At 34.1% G+C, this 19,932-nt stretch overlaps 1 protein-coding gene across 1 annotated transcript; it reads right to left on the reverse strand.

Moving 5' to 3' along the window:
• Positions 1–13,447: 13,447 nt before the first annotated feature.
• LOC141614087 (uncharacterized) lies at positions 13,448–16,623 on the reverse strand. Its single transcript, XM_074432842.1, has 3 exons — positions 16,022–16,623; positions 15,269–15,735; positions 13,448–13,812 (listed from the first exon to the last, which is right to left on the reverse strand). Exons 1-3 carry the CDS (start codon positions 16,621–16,623, stop codon positions 13,448–13,450), a joined length of 1,434 nt encoding a protein of 477 aa, XP_074288943.1.
• Between the last annotated feature and the right edge of the window lie 3,309 nt (positions 16,624–19,932).

Raw genomic sequence — 19,932 nt, forward strand, 5'->3', positions numbered from 1 at the left:
GTGTGATGATTCTCTTGCTCTAGTGTATGAATCTTGGTATAAAACAACGTGTGATATATAAGTGGACTCATGGGACACAAATTTTGGTATACCACCTCTCCGGCGACGACGGCCTGCTGATGTGGTATGTGGGGTATGGCCATATGGGACTTGCGTGAGGTAAAGGAATCTTAAGGTGGGGGTTGACTTGTGAGATCAACTTTTGATCTAACGGTTCTTATATTAGTGTAAGTTCGTGATATTCTTATGTACAACGTGTGATACATAAGTGGACTCATGGGACTCAAAAATATAGATCGACTCACCGGATCTTGACTCTATATATATATATGTATATATATATATATATATATATATATATATATATATATATATATATATATATATATATATATATATATATATATATATATACATATATGTATATATATATATATATATATATATGTAGAAGAAGAATCAAGTGAGTCCACTCTTTTTCATTGAGTCCATAAGTCTCATTTAGAGCCCTTAAAAAGATGGGATGGAGGGTTGAGATTGAAGAGGAAAAACAAGGGATTAAGGCTAAAATGAAGGGATTGATGCTAATTAATTAGTTTCCCTCACTACCATCACTAATCAACCCCCTAATTTCACTATATAACCTTTCTTTTTCCACTCACTTCTCTCTCCTATCACACAAATATCATCCCTCAATCTCTCTAAAAACCAAAAAAATCCAAAAATCCAAAAAATTCAAAAACCAAAAAAACAAAAAAATTTCCTCCTCTTTTGCCTCACCCCACCTACCCGGACTTCCATCCATCCTCCTGCCCGCCACCACCACCCCACCCCCGACCTCCCTCACCACCGCAGTCCACGACCCACCACACACCACCCTCACCCTCTCCTCCGTCGGCTACCACAACCCCCGACACCCATTTCTCGTCGCCTCCTCCAACAACCAAAACCACCACCATTTCCCGCACCTCCTATCCCCTTCTCCAACACCACAACCACCACCACCGCACATCACCACCACCTTCCTTCTTTCTCCTTTCCCGTCACCCAAACGGCCTCCACTCGGCTGCCACCACTCGAGCCGGTGAGCCACAACCACCGCACGACCTCCACAACCACACAACCACAAACTTTTCCACCACACAACCACCACAAACACCACTATCAACCTGACACCTACAACTCGACTAAAAAAAAAAAACAGATCTAGCGCCCCCTCACCTACCTCCGTCCAGATCTGGCGCCTCCCTTCTCTTTCCGTCACCCACAACCGTCCCATTCCCCTCTCTCTCTGCCGCGGCTGCCATCACCACCACCACCTTCTCCTTATTTCTTTTGTTATGTCGTTTTTGTTTTGTTTTTGTTGATGTGTGTAGTGTGTAGTGTTGATATGTGTGTCGTATTTGTTTTTTTTTTTATTTTATTTTAAGTTTGGTGGTAGTTAGATTGTTTTGTTTTGTTTTGTTTTATAATGGTTCACGGTTTTTGTGTTAATTTTTTTTTTTTTATTTGATAATTTTCTTTATCCTAGATATCGTCTTGTTTTAGATCTAATAAATATATTTATTATACTCATATTTTTTTACATTTACAATCGTACTTCTTCACATTTACACTCGTAAATCATTACATTTACACTCGTATTTACTCACATTTACACTTGTATTTCCTCACATTTACACTTATATTTCTTTAAATTTACACTTGTATGTTTTTTTTTTTTTTTATTTATGGTCTTGTTTTATATTTTTTAAATCTCGTCTTTTAAAAACTCGTCTTTTTTTATATTGTGAAATACAAAAAGCTTTTTTAAAATTTTTAGATCTACTTTTATTCTTAGATCTATAAAATAGATACTTAGTCTTTTTAAGATCTGTTTTTTTTTCTAAGTTTCATAATAAAGTTAGTTGTTAATATCGTTGGTGTTGGTGTTATTGTTATTGTTCCACATTTATACTCGTATTTTTTTTACATTTACACTCGTATTTCTTGACATTTACACTCATATTTCTTTACTTTTACACAATTTTCAGATTTATACTCATATTTCTTTACATTTACACTCATATTTGTTTACATTTACACGCATTTTTCAGGTTTACATTTGTACTTCTTCACATTTACACTTGTAAATCATTACATTTACACTCATAATTACTCACATTTAGACTCATAATTACTCACATTTACACTCATATTTCTTTAAATTTACACTTGTATTTCCTCACATTTACACTCATCTTTAAATTTCCACTTGTATTTCCTCACATTTACACTTTTTACATTTACACTCGTTAATATATAAATTTGCATTCATATTTTTTGTGGATATGAATTGGTGGTGGAGGACGACGTTGGTGGTGTTTGTTGGTAGTCGGACTAAAGTTTTACTCATAAAGGACCAAAGTTACACTTGTAAAGGACCAAAGTTACACTAAAAGGACCAAAGTTACACTCTTAAGCCTTCAAATTTACACTCGCAGACCTTCAAATTTACACTTAAAATACTACATTTACACTCGTAAAACATCACATTTACACTTGGTAACATGTTAAGATTATATAAATTCAAATTTTCCGTCACAAAAAATCAAATTTACACTCTTAAAATGTTACATTTACACTCGTAAAACATCACATTTACACTTGTGAAATGTTAAAATTATATAAATTCAAAATTTCCGTCAAAAAATAAATTTTACACTCTTAAAATGTTACATTTACACTCGTAAAACATCACATTTACACTTGTAGAATGTTAAAATTATATAAATTCAAAATTTCCGCCACAAAAAATCAAATTTACACTCTTAAAATGTTACATTTACACTCGTAAAACATCACATTTACACTTGTAAAATGATAAAATTATATAAATTCAAAATTTCCGTCACAAAAAATAAATTTTACACTCTTAAAATGTTACATTTACACTCGTAAAACATCACATTTACACTTGTAAAATGTTAAAATTATATAAATTCAAAATTTCCGTCACAAAAAATAAATTTTACACTCTTAAAATGTTACATTTACACTCGTAAAACATCACATTTACACTTGTAAAATGTTAAAATTATATAAATTCAAAATTTCCGTCACAAAAAATAAATTTTACACTCTTAAAATGTTGCATTTATACTCGTAAAACATCACATTTACACTTGTAAAATGTTAAAATTATATAAATTCAAAATTTCCGTCACAAAAAATAAATTTTACACTCTTAAAATGTTACATTTACACTCGTAAAACATCACATTTACACTTGTAAAACTCATACAACATTACATTTACACTTCTGAAATCTGAAACTCAAAACTGATTAATTAGGGGCTAGAGAGAGAAAGAAAAATTAATTAGTGTATAGAAATTTGATTAGTGGTAATTTTTTTTGGTAATTTTCAATCTCAACCACCCATCTCAATCCAACCATCCACATTTTTTTTCTTTTCTTTTTAATGGCCTTTAATCAAATTCATCTCAACCATCCATTGAGTCCATCCAATGGCCCTTAGAGGGACTTATGGACTCAATGGCACATGTTGGACTCATTAGAACTCCTCTCTATATATGTATATGTATATATATATATATATATATATATATATATATGTATATATATACATATATATATATATATACATAGAAATAGGATCCTGTGCGAACCTAAAGTTCGGTGCGAACTGTGCGAACTAAAAATCCCAACCCCTTACTCAATCAGATTTAGACACTCCCGTCATTTTCCTTTCTCCAACTAAAACTCACTCTCACTCTCTCTCATAACTAACGAGGACGGCGACGGATCTTCGTCTGCTCTGCGACGGTGACGGCATATCTTTCTTCGATCCTTACTGTATGTTTCCCCCTTTTGCAACCCTAATTTTTCCCGATTTTCATTGTTCAACTGCAGTTGTGATTATTTTTCCCTTTTTCATTATTATAATAATGTTAAATTTTCATTTTCACAAGCTATTAGTTGGTACAACTGTTCAATCCTTTATTGCTGTGCATTTGTTGATACAATTTTAGTTCCGATTATTTTTCAAAATCGATTATGCTGAACCTAGGTAGTGAAAGCCTGAGTTTATCTTATCAAGCTACATAGAATCCTTTATGTTGTCGTATACACTCATTCGTTATGCTAGATACACCCTATTAACTTGTATATTTACTCGTTTCATCTCATTCTCTGTATTTTTGTCTTGGGGTACGTAGATACAGTTTGAAATGCTTTTAGAAACACACCTTTAGCTGGCTATATACACTTTACTTTGTCATTGTTAGACATTGTTTACAATGTTGATTTTTGCCTTACTTTTCTTTTTCATTTGTTTTTGTATTCTGTCTGTTGTGAGAAAATATTGGCCACCATGGACAATGTAATTTACCTTTGACTCAATGAACCAAAACCAAAAGCGTCGTCTATATACAAACCCCGCAATTTATTTGCTCACCCTAGATACAATCCTTCACATAGGTATATACACTCAATTCTCAAGCTAGATACACCCCTGTTAACTTTTGTTTGGGTTGCTAGATACAGTTTGAAATGCTTCTAGAAACACACATTTAGGTGGCTATATACACTTTTTAGTCCATTTTTTATATTCGTCGCTTACACACATTTTCGTAATTTTTTGTGTCACTAATAGTTCTATTTTCAGTTGTTTCATATCCAAGTATGGCAACTTGGTGCAATGGTTGTGTTGTCAATCTTCTTGATGAGGATCAATAGTCGTTTCGTGCCCTTTATGTCAGTGAGAAACAATCAACTATGGGTTTCTGTTTTTCTCCGTTAAAGGACGTTATAGTGACTGGCCGTCACTATCAAGCATATGATTCTGTGTTTAATAATCAAGATCTTATGCATAAAATCTTCTCTAAAATTGATCTTCATGAAGATAAAGCACATATGGCGCTCGTATGTCAAAATTGGGCTCAATCAAGCTTCGATACACCCAAGTGCACCTGGTGTTAGCATGGCTTATTGGCTTATCAGTAGACATAAATGATGTGAATGGTGTTCGCATTATTCGTAGGGGTCCTAGAATAGTCTTCCAAACATGCAAATGTTTCTTAACGGAGGATATGATTGCCAAATTCTTAGTGCATTTTCAGCAAGCAAAAAATCCATCTCAGAGTACTCATCTTATTGTTCTTGATGATGTTGCACGCGCCAAAGTGAATGAGTCGTTGCATGCTTTAGCTGCTTCTAGTGAGGAACGAGATAGAGCCATTGGCATTGTTGCGGACTTACTAGTCACTTGTGACAACATATCCTTTCTTGATTTACCTTTGATGTTGTATATATAGCTCATGTGTTCCCACTTTTTGTAATTAGGGTTTTGCATGTTCAGGTTTTAATGTGGCCCTTTAGGTAGCTCAGTCTACTTGTTTATTAATTATAATCGATGTCTCATCAACCTTCTTAGTTTAACATTTTGGATAATATTAAATTTAATGTAATCCCTGTACTTTATTTTCAATATGGAATGGTTCACTTTTTCTATGAACTTGTTATGTATTTCCAAATGCAATGTTCTTTACTTATGAGTTTCATTGACTTTTACATCTCATACTTCTTCCTTTTGTTATAATTTTATTTTGTTACATTTTTTAGGATACCCTGCCCCCTACTTTTCTTTTTGTATTCTGCCGCTCTTAACTAGATACATTTTGTTGATGTTGCTAGACACACACCTTCACCTAGCTAGATACACTTTCTCCCCTCTCTATTACTAACGAGTTCCGCTTTAGTTAATAACTAGGTACACATCTTAAATCACCGCATACACTGTTTTTAGATCCGCGAGATACACACCCATAAGATAAAGTTGGCTAGATAACCTTTCTCTATTGATTTGTTTTAAGATACATACACTTTGTGAAGTCACTAGTTACACATCTTCTGGCTGCTACATACACTGTTTTGCCAGCTAGATAGACTTACCTTAGTTCTGAGATACATGACTTTTGGCAGTTACATACACTTTTGTAAACTTCTAGACACACATATTTAATTAGCTACATACACTGTTTGAATGTGCTAGCTACACACCCACAAGATAACGCAATATAATCTGGAGATAGATGATAAACTTGGCTAGATAGCCTTTACTCTTTTATTTTTTTCAAGATATATATACTTGTTTTTTTGAGTTTAGTTACACGACTTTGGGCATTTACATACACTATTTTTGATCTGATAGATATAGACCTTCAAGACAAAGTTGGCTAGATATCCTTTACCCTGTTGATCTGTTTTAAGATACATACACTTTGTCGAGTCACTAGTTACACATCTTCAGCCTGCTACATACACTGTTCTTAGTTCTAAGATACACGACTTTTGGCGATTACATACACTTATCTAAACTGCTAGACACACATATTTGATCAGCTACATACATTGTCTTAATGTGCTAGATATACAACTACAAGATAAAGCAATATAATATGGAGATAGAAGATAAACTTGGCTATTTATCTTTTACCTTGTTTTATCTGTTTGGAGGTATATACATTGTTTTGAGCTGCTAGTTACACATCTTAGGGAAGCTACATATAAGGTAAAGAAAGTAGTTGTCGGGTTCACGACTTTGGGCATTCCCATACACTTTCCTACAACACTAATCTCTTGTTTTACATATACAGAAATGATGGATTTAACGATCAGCAATCATGGTGCGAGTACAAGCAAAGAACAAGCTATTACTGAGGCAAAACTATGTAAGAGAACCAGTAAAAGGAAGAGAAATGATGATGATGGTGGTGGACATTGTTTTCTACGTACTCGTATGTCTCCTAAAATGCTGATGTCATTTATCAACAGTGGTTTAAGTGAGAAACAAGTATCTGATATTAAAGACATGGGATTTGGTGGCCTTCTCACTCTCAAGACAGATATGGTGCCGGGTGCTCTTGGTCATTGGCTTGTTACCCGTTTTAATTCTGCATCTTGCTCTTATATGAAAGGTCAGTTTCATATAACAGATGAAGATATTCATTTGACAACCGGTATTCCAATCAGTGGAAATGAAGTCCAAATAGCTTCCTTAAATGATAAAGATAAGGATTTTCTTGAGTTGAAGAGTAGTTGGATGAAACAATTTGATAAAGAAGCGGGCACAGTGGAGACTAAGGACATCCTTAGTCTGCTTATCACGCAAAAGGAGGGCGGGGAGCAGTTTAAAAGGAACTTCATTGTATTTGTTGTTTCTACTTTTCTTATGGGTGTAAAGGGGACCCTTGCAAGTCTTCGAGTCCTGAAATGTCTTAAGGATGTTTCATCTGTTCAAATGTTAAACTGGAGTGGGTTTACCGAAAAACTTTATTGAAAGTGTTGACTCGTGGAGAAGTTCTAAGAATGATTGGTTTGGAGGTCCCATCATGGTTTTTGTCTTTTGTTATTTAGATAGGGTGTCCTACAAGTTTTTCTCAGTTCCTCGTGTCTTCCCCACGCTAGCAAATTGGACAAAAGTTAAAATTTCAGAGAGGCTTAAGATTGAGATGCAAGATGGGTTTGGAACAGGAGCTGTTCTTCCTCGGATTGTCAAGGGTGTAGTTAAGGAGATAAGTTTCATTGTTCCATCAGCAGTGCCTGAGTATTCTAATCAGCAAAAACAGAGTCCGTGATGAACTCAAGGCTTCCTCAAAGGTCTGGTCGACCGATACTAAGCGATATAAATGCTATTAAGGTTAAGGAAGAATCGCAACTATTCTTGCAGATTCTTATGCAATGTTCACAAATTCTTTGGAAGCAGCCAAAGTTGTTCACCCCGACTCTAAACTTTTACAACATCTAGCTTTAATGGATGAAGCTCTTGGTGCATCTTGTCCTTCATCACAACCAACAGAATGACACCGAAAAAGATAAAGAAAAGGAAGCGAGTTTCTAATGAAGATGAACATGACAATCAAAATCTAATCCATGGTCTAAGCTAAATGGCAAGTCATTTGAATCAAAGATGAGTTGTGGGCAGCTGTTGTAAAATTAGAAACTGCCTTAGGAAAACGACCGGTTAATGTTCAAAGTAATGTTAACAAGAAAGCGAAATCTACTATCGGTTTCTGCCAGTCACAAGAGGAGTTGTGTGAACCGTTGAATATTGATAAAACAAACTAAAGCTTCAACTTTGTTCCGTCGATCACCAAGGTTTACACACCCCCCCCTTCGTGTAAACTTCAAAGTTCAGAACCACATCAAGTTGTTGAGAAAAAGTTACACGAGGATGGTTTACTTATTGCGAGACGAACATATGGAGAGTAATGTTCAAGAAATCAAAATCGCTTAACCTTTTCGATTCCAAGACTCTAGCTCCAGACTTGCCAAAGTCAACTTCTCCTATCCTTCCGGACTCTCAGTCACAAAAGGACTTGTTTGAACCGCTGAATTTTGAGAAAAGAGCAGAAGCTTCAACCTCAATCCGTCGATCACCAAGGTTTACACACCACTCCCCATCAGCTTTTACACCACCTTCATTCAAACTACTAAGCTCAGAATCAGAAGAAGATGTTAAAAATATGTGTGATGGTTTACACGTTGTAGATGAAAACGTTGTAAAGAAAGCAAAATCTGCTAACCTTGTGGATTCCATCATGGTGCGTCCGAAGAAAGCGAGAACTGCTCCATCCGAAAAATTGTCTAAGTCAACTTCTCCTATCCTTGTGGAATCGAGTCACAAAAGGAGGAGTCTCAACCGTTGAATGTTGAGAAAACAAAGACAAGCGGGAACCTCATTTCGTCGATCGCCAAGGCTTATACACGACTCCCCACCAGTGTTTACTCCTCCTGTGTGTCCATCACCTGATCCCTTGACCCCAACTGAATTCCCACTAGTTATTAGCTCAGAATCACAAGAAGATGTTTTGCAAAAGATCGTTGATGATGCTTTAAATATAAATGTAAATGTGGAGCCACTTGAAGTTGTACCACTTTTTCTTTGCCCCCGATGAACCAACAAGGGCTAAGAGGGTTAGAGTTCGACAGAGCTTTTCGATCTCCTTTTCTTCAAAGAAGTATCGACTTGACTTGTGCAAGGTGAATAAAAATGAGAGAGAAGCACTGGACTATGTATTTTCAGAATTTTCTGATGGCAGGTTTGTACGGTACTTCAAATTTATTGCTAGATACATTCCAAACAATTCTTCATTTCATATTTATAGTTAGGTAGATACAGTCATTACTTTTCTTAATTTATTTTCTCATTTCATTTTGATTGAACAATTATGTATGCAGTGAGATCCTGTTCAAAATTGGTACAGACATTTCAGTTACTCGAGCAAATTTGAAGATACTAGTATCAGGTGATATAGTGCCAAAACAAGTGATACATGCCTGGTGTTGCGTTTTGAATAAATGTGAAACAATTAGAGCGCATACTTCACCTTCTAGGTTGTATCTCCCACTGTCTAGTGAAGTAAGTTCTCAAATTGATGACAATTTTACAGGGGCATCTTTGGTAAGTATTTACATTTTCTAACCTTCTTGTATGGTTTTCTGATATAGACATTTTTTAAGAACAAATATTATACATTTGCAGATCTTTGTACCTATAGTTTCTGAGAAGCCATTTGCAATGTGTTTCAACTTCCTAACAAAGAAGTTGGAAATCTTACATTTGATGAGGCCAGAGATGGTAAATTTTGCACCAAGTATTGAGCCTACGGTATCCACATTTCAGCCTACTTGTTTTGTTGATGCTATCATACGATATTAATATTATTTGCATTTTTGAGAAATGTTTGAATTTATATGTCCTATGCAGAAAGACTTTGTTATTAAATGCTTGCTCAAGAAAATGCCGTCTATAGTGGTCATGTCCGTGACATGAAGCCAGAGGAGATTATTCTGAGGTCAAATCTTGGTAATGGAAGTGATTCATGAATTTACCTCATGCGGTTGTTGGAGAAATACAAAGGAGAAAGAAGGACTTGTGTGTTGGGACTCCAAGATGTAAGTCGCTTTTACAATGTTTTTCCCTATTTATTTACTTGTATGTATATGAGTAGTATAAATCAATGTTCCTTGTTTTGTAGAACAACCAAGTTAAGGTTTTTGGTACAAGGGCATGCTATGAGTTGTTGTCTTTTCTTTGGTAATCAAGACTTCCAAAATCTAAGAAAGAATCCCAGGTGCCACCAAGGATACCCGTCAATGTCGGTTGTTAGACACGAAATATTGGCTCGGGTAATCAATGCCTGCAAGGATGACAAGTAATTTCTAAACTTTTATTACATATTTGTTTGATTTTTGTTTTAGAAGTTGTGCTAATTGTATTGGTTTGTAGGTATTTGGATGAAATTATCGTGGCCACTTTGAATGGATGAATGTCTGTAAAAGCAATGAAAAGTTTGCAAAATCGTCAATAGATAAGGGATACGGTTAGTATATAAACATTTTTCATTTAATCGACCAGATAGGTGATCAAAATTTTGTAACAATATTTACATTTGTAGGTGATTGACATGTTTGGTGTGATGTGTACATATAATCGACCGGATATTCTCGTACTTGCCTTCAACGGTGAGGGTATGTATCTAAGTAGTACATTTTGAATTTACTTTTTACTTTTCCCTTTTTTACTTCATTTTTGTGAGGAATAATATGTCATCTCAACTATGTTCCAAAAGAAAAAACAGATGTCATATATTTGTTAGTATAGTTTATTAACTTATTTTTTTAATTTGTCAGTATGCTAAGCCACAATTAAAGGTTAACGAGGTAAACTTTGTTTGGTGCCCTCATCTTAACATGCACTACACGCCAAAAGATGGAGCTACTATTGAGAAGGTAAAGTTACTAATGTCCAAACTGTGATAATATATGCATAAAATACTAATTACCATGCATATCCTAGTTACTTACCTATGTAAATCATTTTGCTTTTATGTAGGTTTTTTTCACAATCGGCAAAGATGGTAACCATTGGTTAGCTTGTGTGTCTGATCTCAAGGAGGAGAAGAACTACATTTTGGACTCTCTCGGAAATATAAGAAAAATGATAAGAAAGTCAGGAGGAATATAATACTTATGTGGAGGATATTGTATGGTCGCCATTTTTTATTTTAATTCAGTCTAGAAGTCACAATCTAAGATATTCATACAAGTATTTTTGTTGATTGTTTGTTGTTCACAGATAGTCAATGTTGCAAATCGATATCGAGCACCAATGGTTACAAGCGCGTCAAGGCCATCGGTTTGTTTCCTCTCAAGTGAAGGATGTCCTCAAAGAACCAAACATGTTAGTTTGTTATATATTTTTGTGTTATTTTTTGCTTAATGTTAATTATTTTAATATCATTTTCAATATCATATGTTGCTTGAATAGTTTTGACTCGGAGTATATGTCATGAAGTTTCGGAAGGTGCAATGTTCAATCTGATTTGTGGACGGACAAGAAACATTACAAAGTGAGTTTAATGGACTTGATAATTCATATATGTTTTATCTTAAATTTTCTGCCATTTTATCTTAAAACTCTGTCATTTCTGTCCCATGTTTTAAGAGATTCGACCAGCTTTACATTACCTGTTGTAGACGGACTGTAATGATACCCTAAATGCACCCATGCTAAACCGTTATGTGGGAAATGCACCCTGTCTTTAAGAAAAGCACATTAGCGTTAATACACTCAGGGAAGAATTATGGGAACAACTTGAATATCCCTAGTCCAGTCAACAGAATCACTAACAATGAAGACTGCTTGGACCCTGGTGGAGGATATGTACTTCTTTCGGGCGGCCATTTTATCTTAATTTTCTCCTTTTTTTTTTTGTTTTGCAGACTTGATTGCTTATCGTCGACAAATTATGTTGCAAATGATAAAATGGGAGAAAAACACTTCTCAGGTATCCTTTTTCTGTATTTTTATATGTTTGATTTGTCATCATAGGAGTCGTTCAGGTTGGTACAGTTTTTTTAATTTCTAGATACACGCCTTTAGGTTGCTACATACACTTTTTTAAATGGCAGATACACTTTTTAAACTAAAAAAAAAAATCAAAAACTTGAACAAGGGGTAGTTTAGTCATATTAGGTGCGATGAGCGAATTAGGATTTCGTAGTCAATATTTTTTCATTGTTCGTAGAGATGATCTCCCATGATAGTCTCTCATTTCGCGTTATCTTTGCTTGTAAGTTATAAGTCTTAATTCCGTTAGTCTACTTTTGAAAGACGTATCACGTTTGAATTATTGTGTCGGAATGTCTTTGTAATTAATTTAATGGTCAACCGAAAGGAAGAAACAAAGGAAGGAAAAGACTAAAACTTCAATCATGAGGTGATGAGAAAAAGAGGGTAGAGTGTGAACCTTGCGGTTTTCTCGAGATGCCTACTTTCACCCGAAAATTGCGATTACGTTTTTTGAGTTGTAATCTTTATGAATTAAATATGAAGTTCCGTTAGTCTACTGAAAGACGTATCACTTTTTTCAGGTTGGCTACATTATGTTTTTTGAACCGCTAGATACACTCGTTAATATGGCTGCATACACTATAGTCTGTCACTACATACACCTTACACTTCCATATGTTGCTTTAAAATAATTCAACCTCATGTCATTCTTTTTTTAATCTCCAAGCGATTTTTCACAATGGTTGATGATGAAGATTATTGGATTATTTCTTTTAATCAAGCCTCATTTCAAAGGATTCGGCATCAGTTCAAATTTTTATTTTTATTGCAAGAGTGGTTGTACTTTGAAGAGGTTGATTAAGTCGGGGTGACTTTTGTCTAGTATTTCACATTTTTTAGTTTCCTTGTGCTGTTTGTATCTTTTCAAAGGAAATAACTTGGAACATCTGTGGTCAACTAGATACACTTCTTTAGACTGCTAGCTACACTTGTTCGTACTGCTAGATACACTCCTTCATTATTTTTAGAAAAGGATGTTCGATACAAACGCCATCTTTGTAGGATAATTCAGAACTTTTTGTCCATTTTTCCATCTAAGAATATGAAAAATTTAAGACTAAATTTATATAAAAGAGATGATGTGTTTTCCTAGTTTATATAAACAAGTATACAATGACGCATTGTGACCATACATTTTTTCGGACTGGTAGTTACATTCCACGAGTCTATAATAAAGAAAAAAAATGATTTGGTTGCAGTAATTTGATGTTCAAGAGTTCATTGTGACCATACACTTTTCCGGCTAATTGAAATTCTATTATTAGTATTAAATTATCATACTTGACACTTTTGATCAAGTTGTCTATAAAATCGAGTAATGAAATGAGGAAAACTTACTATAATGCTTGACACTTAATAACAAATAAACAACACAAAAATTGAAGAAATTTGAAATGTAGTACTCCGTAATAGTTTTGCATAACATGCGACAAACAAAGGATAATTACTAATTACAGATCAAAATGTGGATTGTAGCCCATATTTGAAGTTATAAAATATAACCAACATTATAAAAAGTGCAGTACAAATTAATAATCCGGAAAGTAATTGCGGATTTCAAAACGAATATCACTTAAAACATCATTATCACCTTCAACCCAATCCACCGGGTCGTTTTCCCATGCAAGCGGAACTGTCCCGAACTCAAACGAAGGCCCCTGAGCATACAAATATGCCATCAGTCCCAAATCATCTCTATTAGCAACCCATAAATATGGTCCTGACGGAGGTTTAACGTTTTCAAACCACCACCTCGAAGCTTCATTATTAGTAAAAGCGCGCTCCAGTTTGCGTGCTTGACGGAAGCATTCGCGCTCATCTCCCGCTCCAAACTCAATCATTGCATGTCCCTTGAACGACCCATTTGAAGAAATAGCCGGGTGGATAGCTTGAACTAAATTTAATCCAAAGACTCGAATAACTTCTACTAATCACAAGATCATATGAGAGAGTTTCCTTTCCAAACCCATCTCTTGTGCTTGGCAAATTATAAAGAATACACATCACAGGTTTGACGTACGATATTTCGGAATGGCGTCCGAAACTTTCTATTTTATCATAGGATGCATCATATTCATAGGATGCATCGATTCATAGGATGCATCGATTCATAGGATGCATCGGACTCATAGGATGCATCGGACATAATTAGGGAATGATTGAGTATGCGATTATGGAAAGATATTTGGTGTAGTTTCAGTATAAGATTAAGTTTGAAGTTTTTTGAAACAAACACATGAAAACCTATTTATATAGAAAAATTAAAGCGATGCAATGCATCCGATGAATCGATGCATAGAAACGTTTGGTGCATTCTATGAATCGATGCACGAAATAATCGATTCATAGGATGAATGTTTGGTGTGAACGAATTAAGTTTGAATTTTTTTGAACGAATGAATGTTTTTTTGAACGAATGAATGTTCTTTTATAAAGGTCAACCAAAAAGAATCCAAAAAGAATTGACACAAATTCTTACTTAAGACGGGCACTATCCGTCTTAAGTTGTAGATGGATACCATTTTGTGAGACAAAATGCGCAAATAGAGGATAGTGGGAGGCACATGGGGCCATGGGGGTGCCCCCACTTGTCCCCCATATTCGTTTTGTGAGTGTAACTACCTGCCTTAAGATTCGACCCGTCTTAAGCAAGACCTACTCATTTTTAAAATAAAGAACTTAATCTTCAATTTGTATTTTATATTTTATTTTTAATTATGTGTGTCACACCTCGACTTTTGAGGGTACACAATAAAAGTTTGTATAATAATAGAGAAGCAAAGTGTTTGAACAGTAAACGTGAGACATTAGACAACGAAATAACACTTCGTAACTTGGGCAATTTCTAATATCATGATGCGTTAATTAAACATACTTCTTAGAAGTCTTTACTTAAATTTTGGCTTTTTCAATTTTTCGGAATCCTATTTTTTTTAACTGCTAGTTTCACTTGTTCAGTTGGCTACATACACTTTGTTTGCCTCCTAGTTACACTCCTTCCGCACTACAAACACTCTAGTCGTGCCACCACCCCTATTTGAATACAATGTATACACTAACCCCCTCTATACTCCGTCAATCCATAGTCGATAAAAACAAAAAAAAAAACAACAGCGTAAAAACGTACATAAAAAAAAAAGTTGGAAGTTAATACAAAACCATTTTTTCCAAAAACTACATAAACCAAAAACCCATTGAAATCGGTTTTTTAAGTGAGTACATAACATTACAAAACATAACAGACTTTTTTGAGTGACATCTACAAATGCCACATATACCACAAACCCACTGAATTCAGTTTCAAGGGAGTCGACTCGGGCAATTTCTACTATCATGGTTACTCATTTCACCGCAAGCACGGCATTTTCTCAGAGGCTTTGCATTTTCCAAGACTGCCTTTTCCTTGTTTGATGTTATCCTCTTTCCCGATCCCTTATTCTTGCACTTCTCTGGTGGTAAAACAGTAACTTCAGTTGGAATTTTTGACCCAAGAAGCATCTCAATCTCAGCTTTCTTATCTTTTGACTTTCCCGACTTAATTGAAATAATCAACTTTTCATTGAAACTCCGGAGCAATTGAAATAGCGCATCAGAATGTTCCTCACTATCCTCAACAAGTGAGACTGCACTAAATACCTCCGACCATAATTCACTTATATTGTTCTGGCGATTTTCGATTGACACACAATCAGCTAGTACAGTTTTTCCAACAACAGTAGAAAGAGGGTGGGAAGTTGCAGATTTGCTCCATCTCAGTGCTAAATACTCTTTAGGTATATGATCAAACCCCCTATCTTTCAACAACCATAAAATGTGCCTACAGAGTATCCCAATTCTTTCAAACATCTTACAAGAACAAGAGAACTTATTATCACTTAAATCAACTTTGTATTCCTTGTCTTTCTCACGATCAATTATTGAAATATTATCATTCGCACCACTTGCATTTGGTGATGGTAAATGGCCACAAGTATAACATGCTGCTTGGACTTCTACTTGGAAAATATAAAATATAGTGTGTGTGTGTAAAACTCAGAAGCTTGCTTTTCTAAAAGGAGAGGGGTTGTCAATTTTGGATAACAATTCTTATCATCAGCCATTACCTTAGAATATTTCCATCTCTGAGCATCCATTGCTGTTTGGAAACGCATCCAAAACTCGACAAGTGTGACATGTGGGTTGGTGAAGTTTCCAAAGAAGCTATTTTCGAGACTGATCTTGATGTTGTGCGCAAAATCCCACCCAAATATGTGTCTCTAATGTAAGCATGAATCCAAAGAGCACGGTGCTTAAACATTTTCTTCAACCACTTGTTATCACAAAGCTCATATGAGGAAATTATCGAATTCCATTTCGATTCAAAATCTTCTGGAGTGATTTCTACATCCCAAACAACTGAGTTAATTTCCTTCAAAAAAGTTGTGTCTTGGGAAATCGATGGACCAACCTTGTCAGGCAACTTCTTCATTATATGCCACATACACAATCGGTGGCGTGTTTTGTCACCAAACACACCCTTAACAGCTTTTTTGATGCCTCTACATTGATCAGTTATTATAGTAATAGGATAGCGATCACCCATAGCCGTTACAAAATTTTGAAACAACCACGAAAATGATTCTGCATTTTCGTTTCGTATCAAACCCGCTGCAAAAGTAATGCAACCCTTATGGTTATCAACACCCGTGAAAGGGACAAACACCATTTTATATTAGTTGAAGTTATAAGTGGCATCAACAGAAACAGCATCACCAAAAAGGGCATAATTTTTAATTGATATTGGATCTGCCCAGAAAAGCTTAGTTATTCTGCTTTGATCGTCCACATCAAAGTCAAAATAGAAAGATGGAGACATAGCTTTTTTCTGCATGAAGTTCTCTATTAACATCTGGGCATCATATTATTTGATGTATTTCTTTACATCCCTTGAAAAAATTTTTGAAATCTTGTAAAGAAGCACCCACATTTTTGTATCCCTTCACATACTGTTTGAACATCCTAAATGTTTGCACAGTACCATGGTTTACATGAGCATTATCCATTATCATTTTTTTGTGAACCAAGTTTAAATCCCTACATGGTTTCAAATGTATCATAGTTGTTGGCGTATTTATAGCATGTGAGTGAACCTCAACAAATCATAAATCTCGTATTCACCCGTTTGAATTCTTCTAAAACTAACCTTAGCCTGACAACCAATTCGCGTAAGGGTCCTCTTTCTTTTTGTACCCTTGTGATTACTTTTGCCTTGTTTATTACACACGCACCACTTGTGTGTAACTATCCCGTCAACTAATTTTGTTGAGTCTAATCTAGTAAGGAACCCATAAACCTTGGCATATTCCTCATAAAAATGTATGCCTTCTTCCAAAGTTGCAAATTTCATCCACAATGCTGGTTTTAATTCTGCTGAGCATCTTGGCAATCCCACTATTTGATTATCGAAATCAACTTCTGGGGTGGCTACAACATCAAAAAAAAAAAACAAAAGGAAATGATTTTAATTTTATCTCATTACCACCTACACAAGCTTCTTAGACAATACATTACTTAATTAGAAGCTACAATTTAATACCTGGTACATTAGTGACAAGCAATTGATTTTCTTTTGAATTACTTGAAGACGCTTGCACATTAGTAACTTCTACAATGTCTCACGTAAAATCAAAGAAAACAACTCAATTCGAATCAAACATAATCCCAAAATCCTAGGTAGTGGAACACGTAATTTTAATTTGTCAAGTTACATACAATCGTCTACGTAGTTATATACACTCATTTGTGAAGCTATATACACTTTGCTACCTTTTGTTTATTGCACTATTTTCATCCCATTCCCTCTATGCTATCTAAGGGTAGCTAGATACAGTTTTAAGTCCTTCTACAAACATACCTTCAGTGGTCAGTATACACATTTTAGACCATAATTGATAGTCGTTGCTTACAAACAGAAACCCAGGTACCTGAAATCAACTACGACATTTTATCCAAACAGAATCTCTAAATCCAAACAGGGCCTTAATATCTAAGTCGATCAAAGTAATACTCCCTGCAAATTTACAATCATACATTTTTTAATATTGACAAAACACATCCTCAACTACCTAGATACACACAAACAATGAAAGCAACTTATTTTTGGGTCACAATTAGCAAAAATAATAAAATAATGTATCACGATAATTCCCTTCTTCAAATTATATGTAAACAACAAGATTTGAAGACACATTCATACATCTACATACATACACATCTTTAACTTGTTGGATACAAAGAACATGCAACAAAAGAGTTACCTATGACTTCGCCATTACCGAATCTTCTTCTTCAATTATTACCATCCAAATAAAAATTCGTTCTTGTTAGATTATTACCCAAATTAGATGGTTTTATCATCAAAGAAACTCTAATTTTTCGATCACAATAATTTTAATCAACTAATGAACCAACAAATCTAGAATCAAAACCACAAAATACCATCTTAAACCAAAAAACTAATCAAGTTAAATTTTTAAGCAAACCCTAAGTTTTTAAATTGGATTTGTTTCAAAATCTTAATTAAAACGTACCTTGAATTTGTATTCCGAGGTGCAATAATGGAGTTTGATTGATGCGCAGCAATGGTGTCGGAAAGAGAAACGAAGAAATCAAGATGAGAATTTGTTATCGCATTAATGGAGTTTGAAAGAGGAACGAAGAACTGAGAATTTCGTCTGTTATATAGGGGGGTCGGTTAAATGCAGTTCGCACCGAACTTTAGTTCGTACGACCCGACCCTATATACATATATACATATATATACATATATATATATATATACATATATATATATATATATATATATATATATATATATATATATATATATATATATATATATATATATATATATATATGAATGAGATCATGTGAGGATACACTATCTTTTTGAGGATTGAGGATTTCGTTAAAATATCACAGGTTGTTCAATACAATATCACAGGTTATTCGATAAAATATCACAAAAAAAACACCTGTGCAAAAAAAAAAAAAAAAATTATAATTTTTTTTTTTCAAAAAAAAAAAAAATTTGGCAAAGGTCAAATTTTTCGTGATATTGTATTGAAGAACATGTGATGTTGTATTCACTAATCCTCAATCCTCAAATATTTAGGAGTTCTCATCGGATCTTGACTCTATATAAAGCCGGGATCCGGTGAGAACTCCTAAATATTTGAGGATTGAGGATTTGTGAATACAATATCACAAGTTCTTCAATAAAATATCACAAAAAATCAGACCTTTCTCTTTTAAAAAAAAAAAATTTTTGCACAGGTGTTTTTTTGTGTGATATTTTATCGAATAACCTGTGATATTGTATTGAAGAACCTCTAATATTGTAACGCAGTCCTCAATCCTCAAAAAGATAGTGTATCCTCACATGATCCCATTCCTATATATATATATATATATATATATATATATATATATATATATATATATATATAATTAGGTTGAAGCGTTGTGGATGCGACACATATCAACTCAGCCTTAAATACAAGTATTAATTACATCTGAATATTAAATATAAACATAATAAATAATACATAAATCTCAGCATAGTATTAATTACATTTTAATAAATGTATTATAAAATTACATATATCAATTACGGTGATTTGATTTTAAATTCAGAGAAAAAAAAATTTGATAAAAAATTTAAAATGTAAATCAATACCTTTATTGCGAAAAATGCTTTAAATCTAGTATACTTTCCATTATATTTATTGAAATATTTTGATATGTTTAGATGATTAGAGTGAGTGTTTCACAATGCGTTACATTTATTTAAAGAAAAACATTTTGTGAAAGGTATAATACTTAGACCATTAAATCCATCAAGAAAAATATATTTGGAAGAGTCATTGTATTGATTAAAAACAATACTTAAATATAACTACTAAGAGATAAGTTCTGATGTGATAATGAAATTATATTGGACAAATTAAATACATTTGAGATTTAAGAGCTTTTA

This window comes from Silene latifolia, chromosome 11 (assembly GCF_048544455.1).
Source record: "Silene latifolia isolate original U9 population chromosome 11, ASM4854445v1, whole genome shotgun sequence".
Taxonomy (NCBI): domain Eukaryota; kingdom Viridiplantae; phylum Streptophyta; class Magnoliopsida; order Caryophyllales; family Caryophyllaceae; genus Silene; species Silene latifolia.

Bases quoted from the DNA above. Each gene is read 5' to 3' on its own strand.
- LOC141614087 (XM_074432842.1), bottom strand. From the start codon at position 16,623: ATGGTGTTTGTCCCTTTCACGGGTGTTGATAACCATAAGGGTTGCATT. The intron at 15,736-16,021 runs GTAATGGCTGAT...GATACTCTGTAG, and splicing joins AGAGATGGAAATATTCTAAG to GCACATTTTATGGTTGTTGA. The intron at 13,813-15,268 runs GTGAAATGAGTA...GATTAAATTTAG, and splicing joins GAGAAAATGCCGTGCTTGCG to TTCAAGCTATCCACCCGGCT.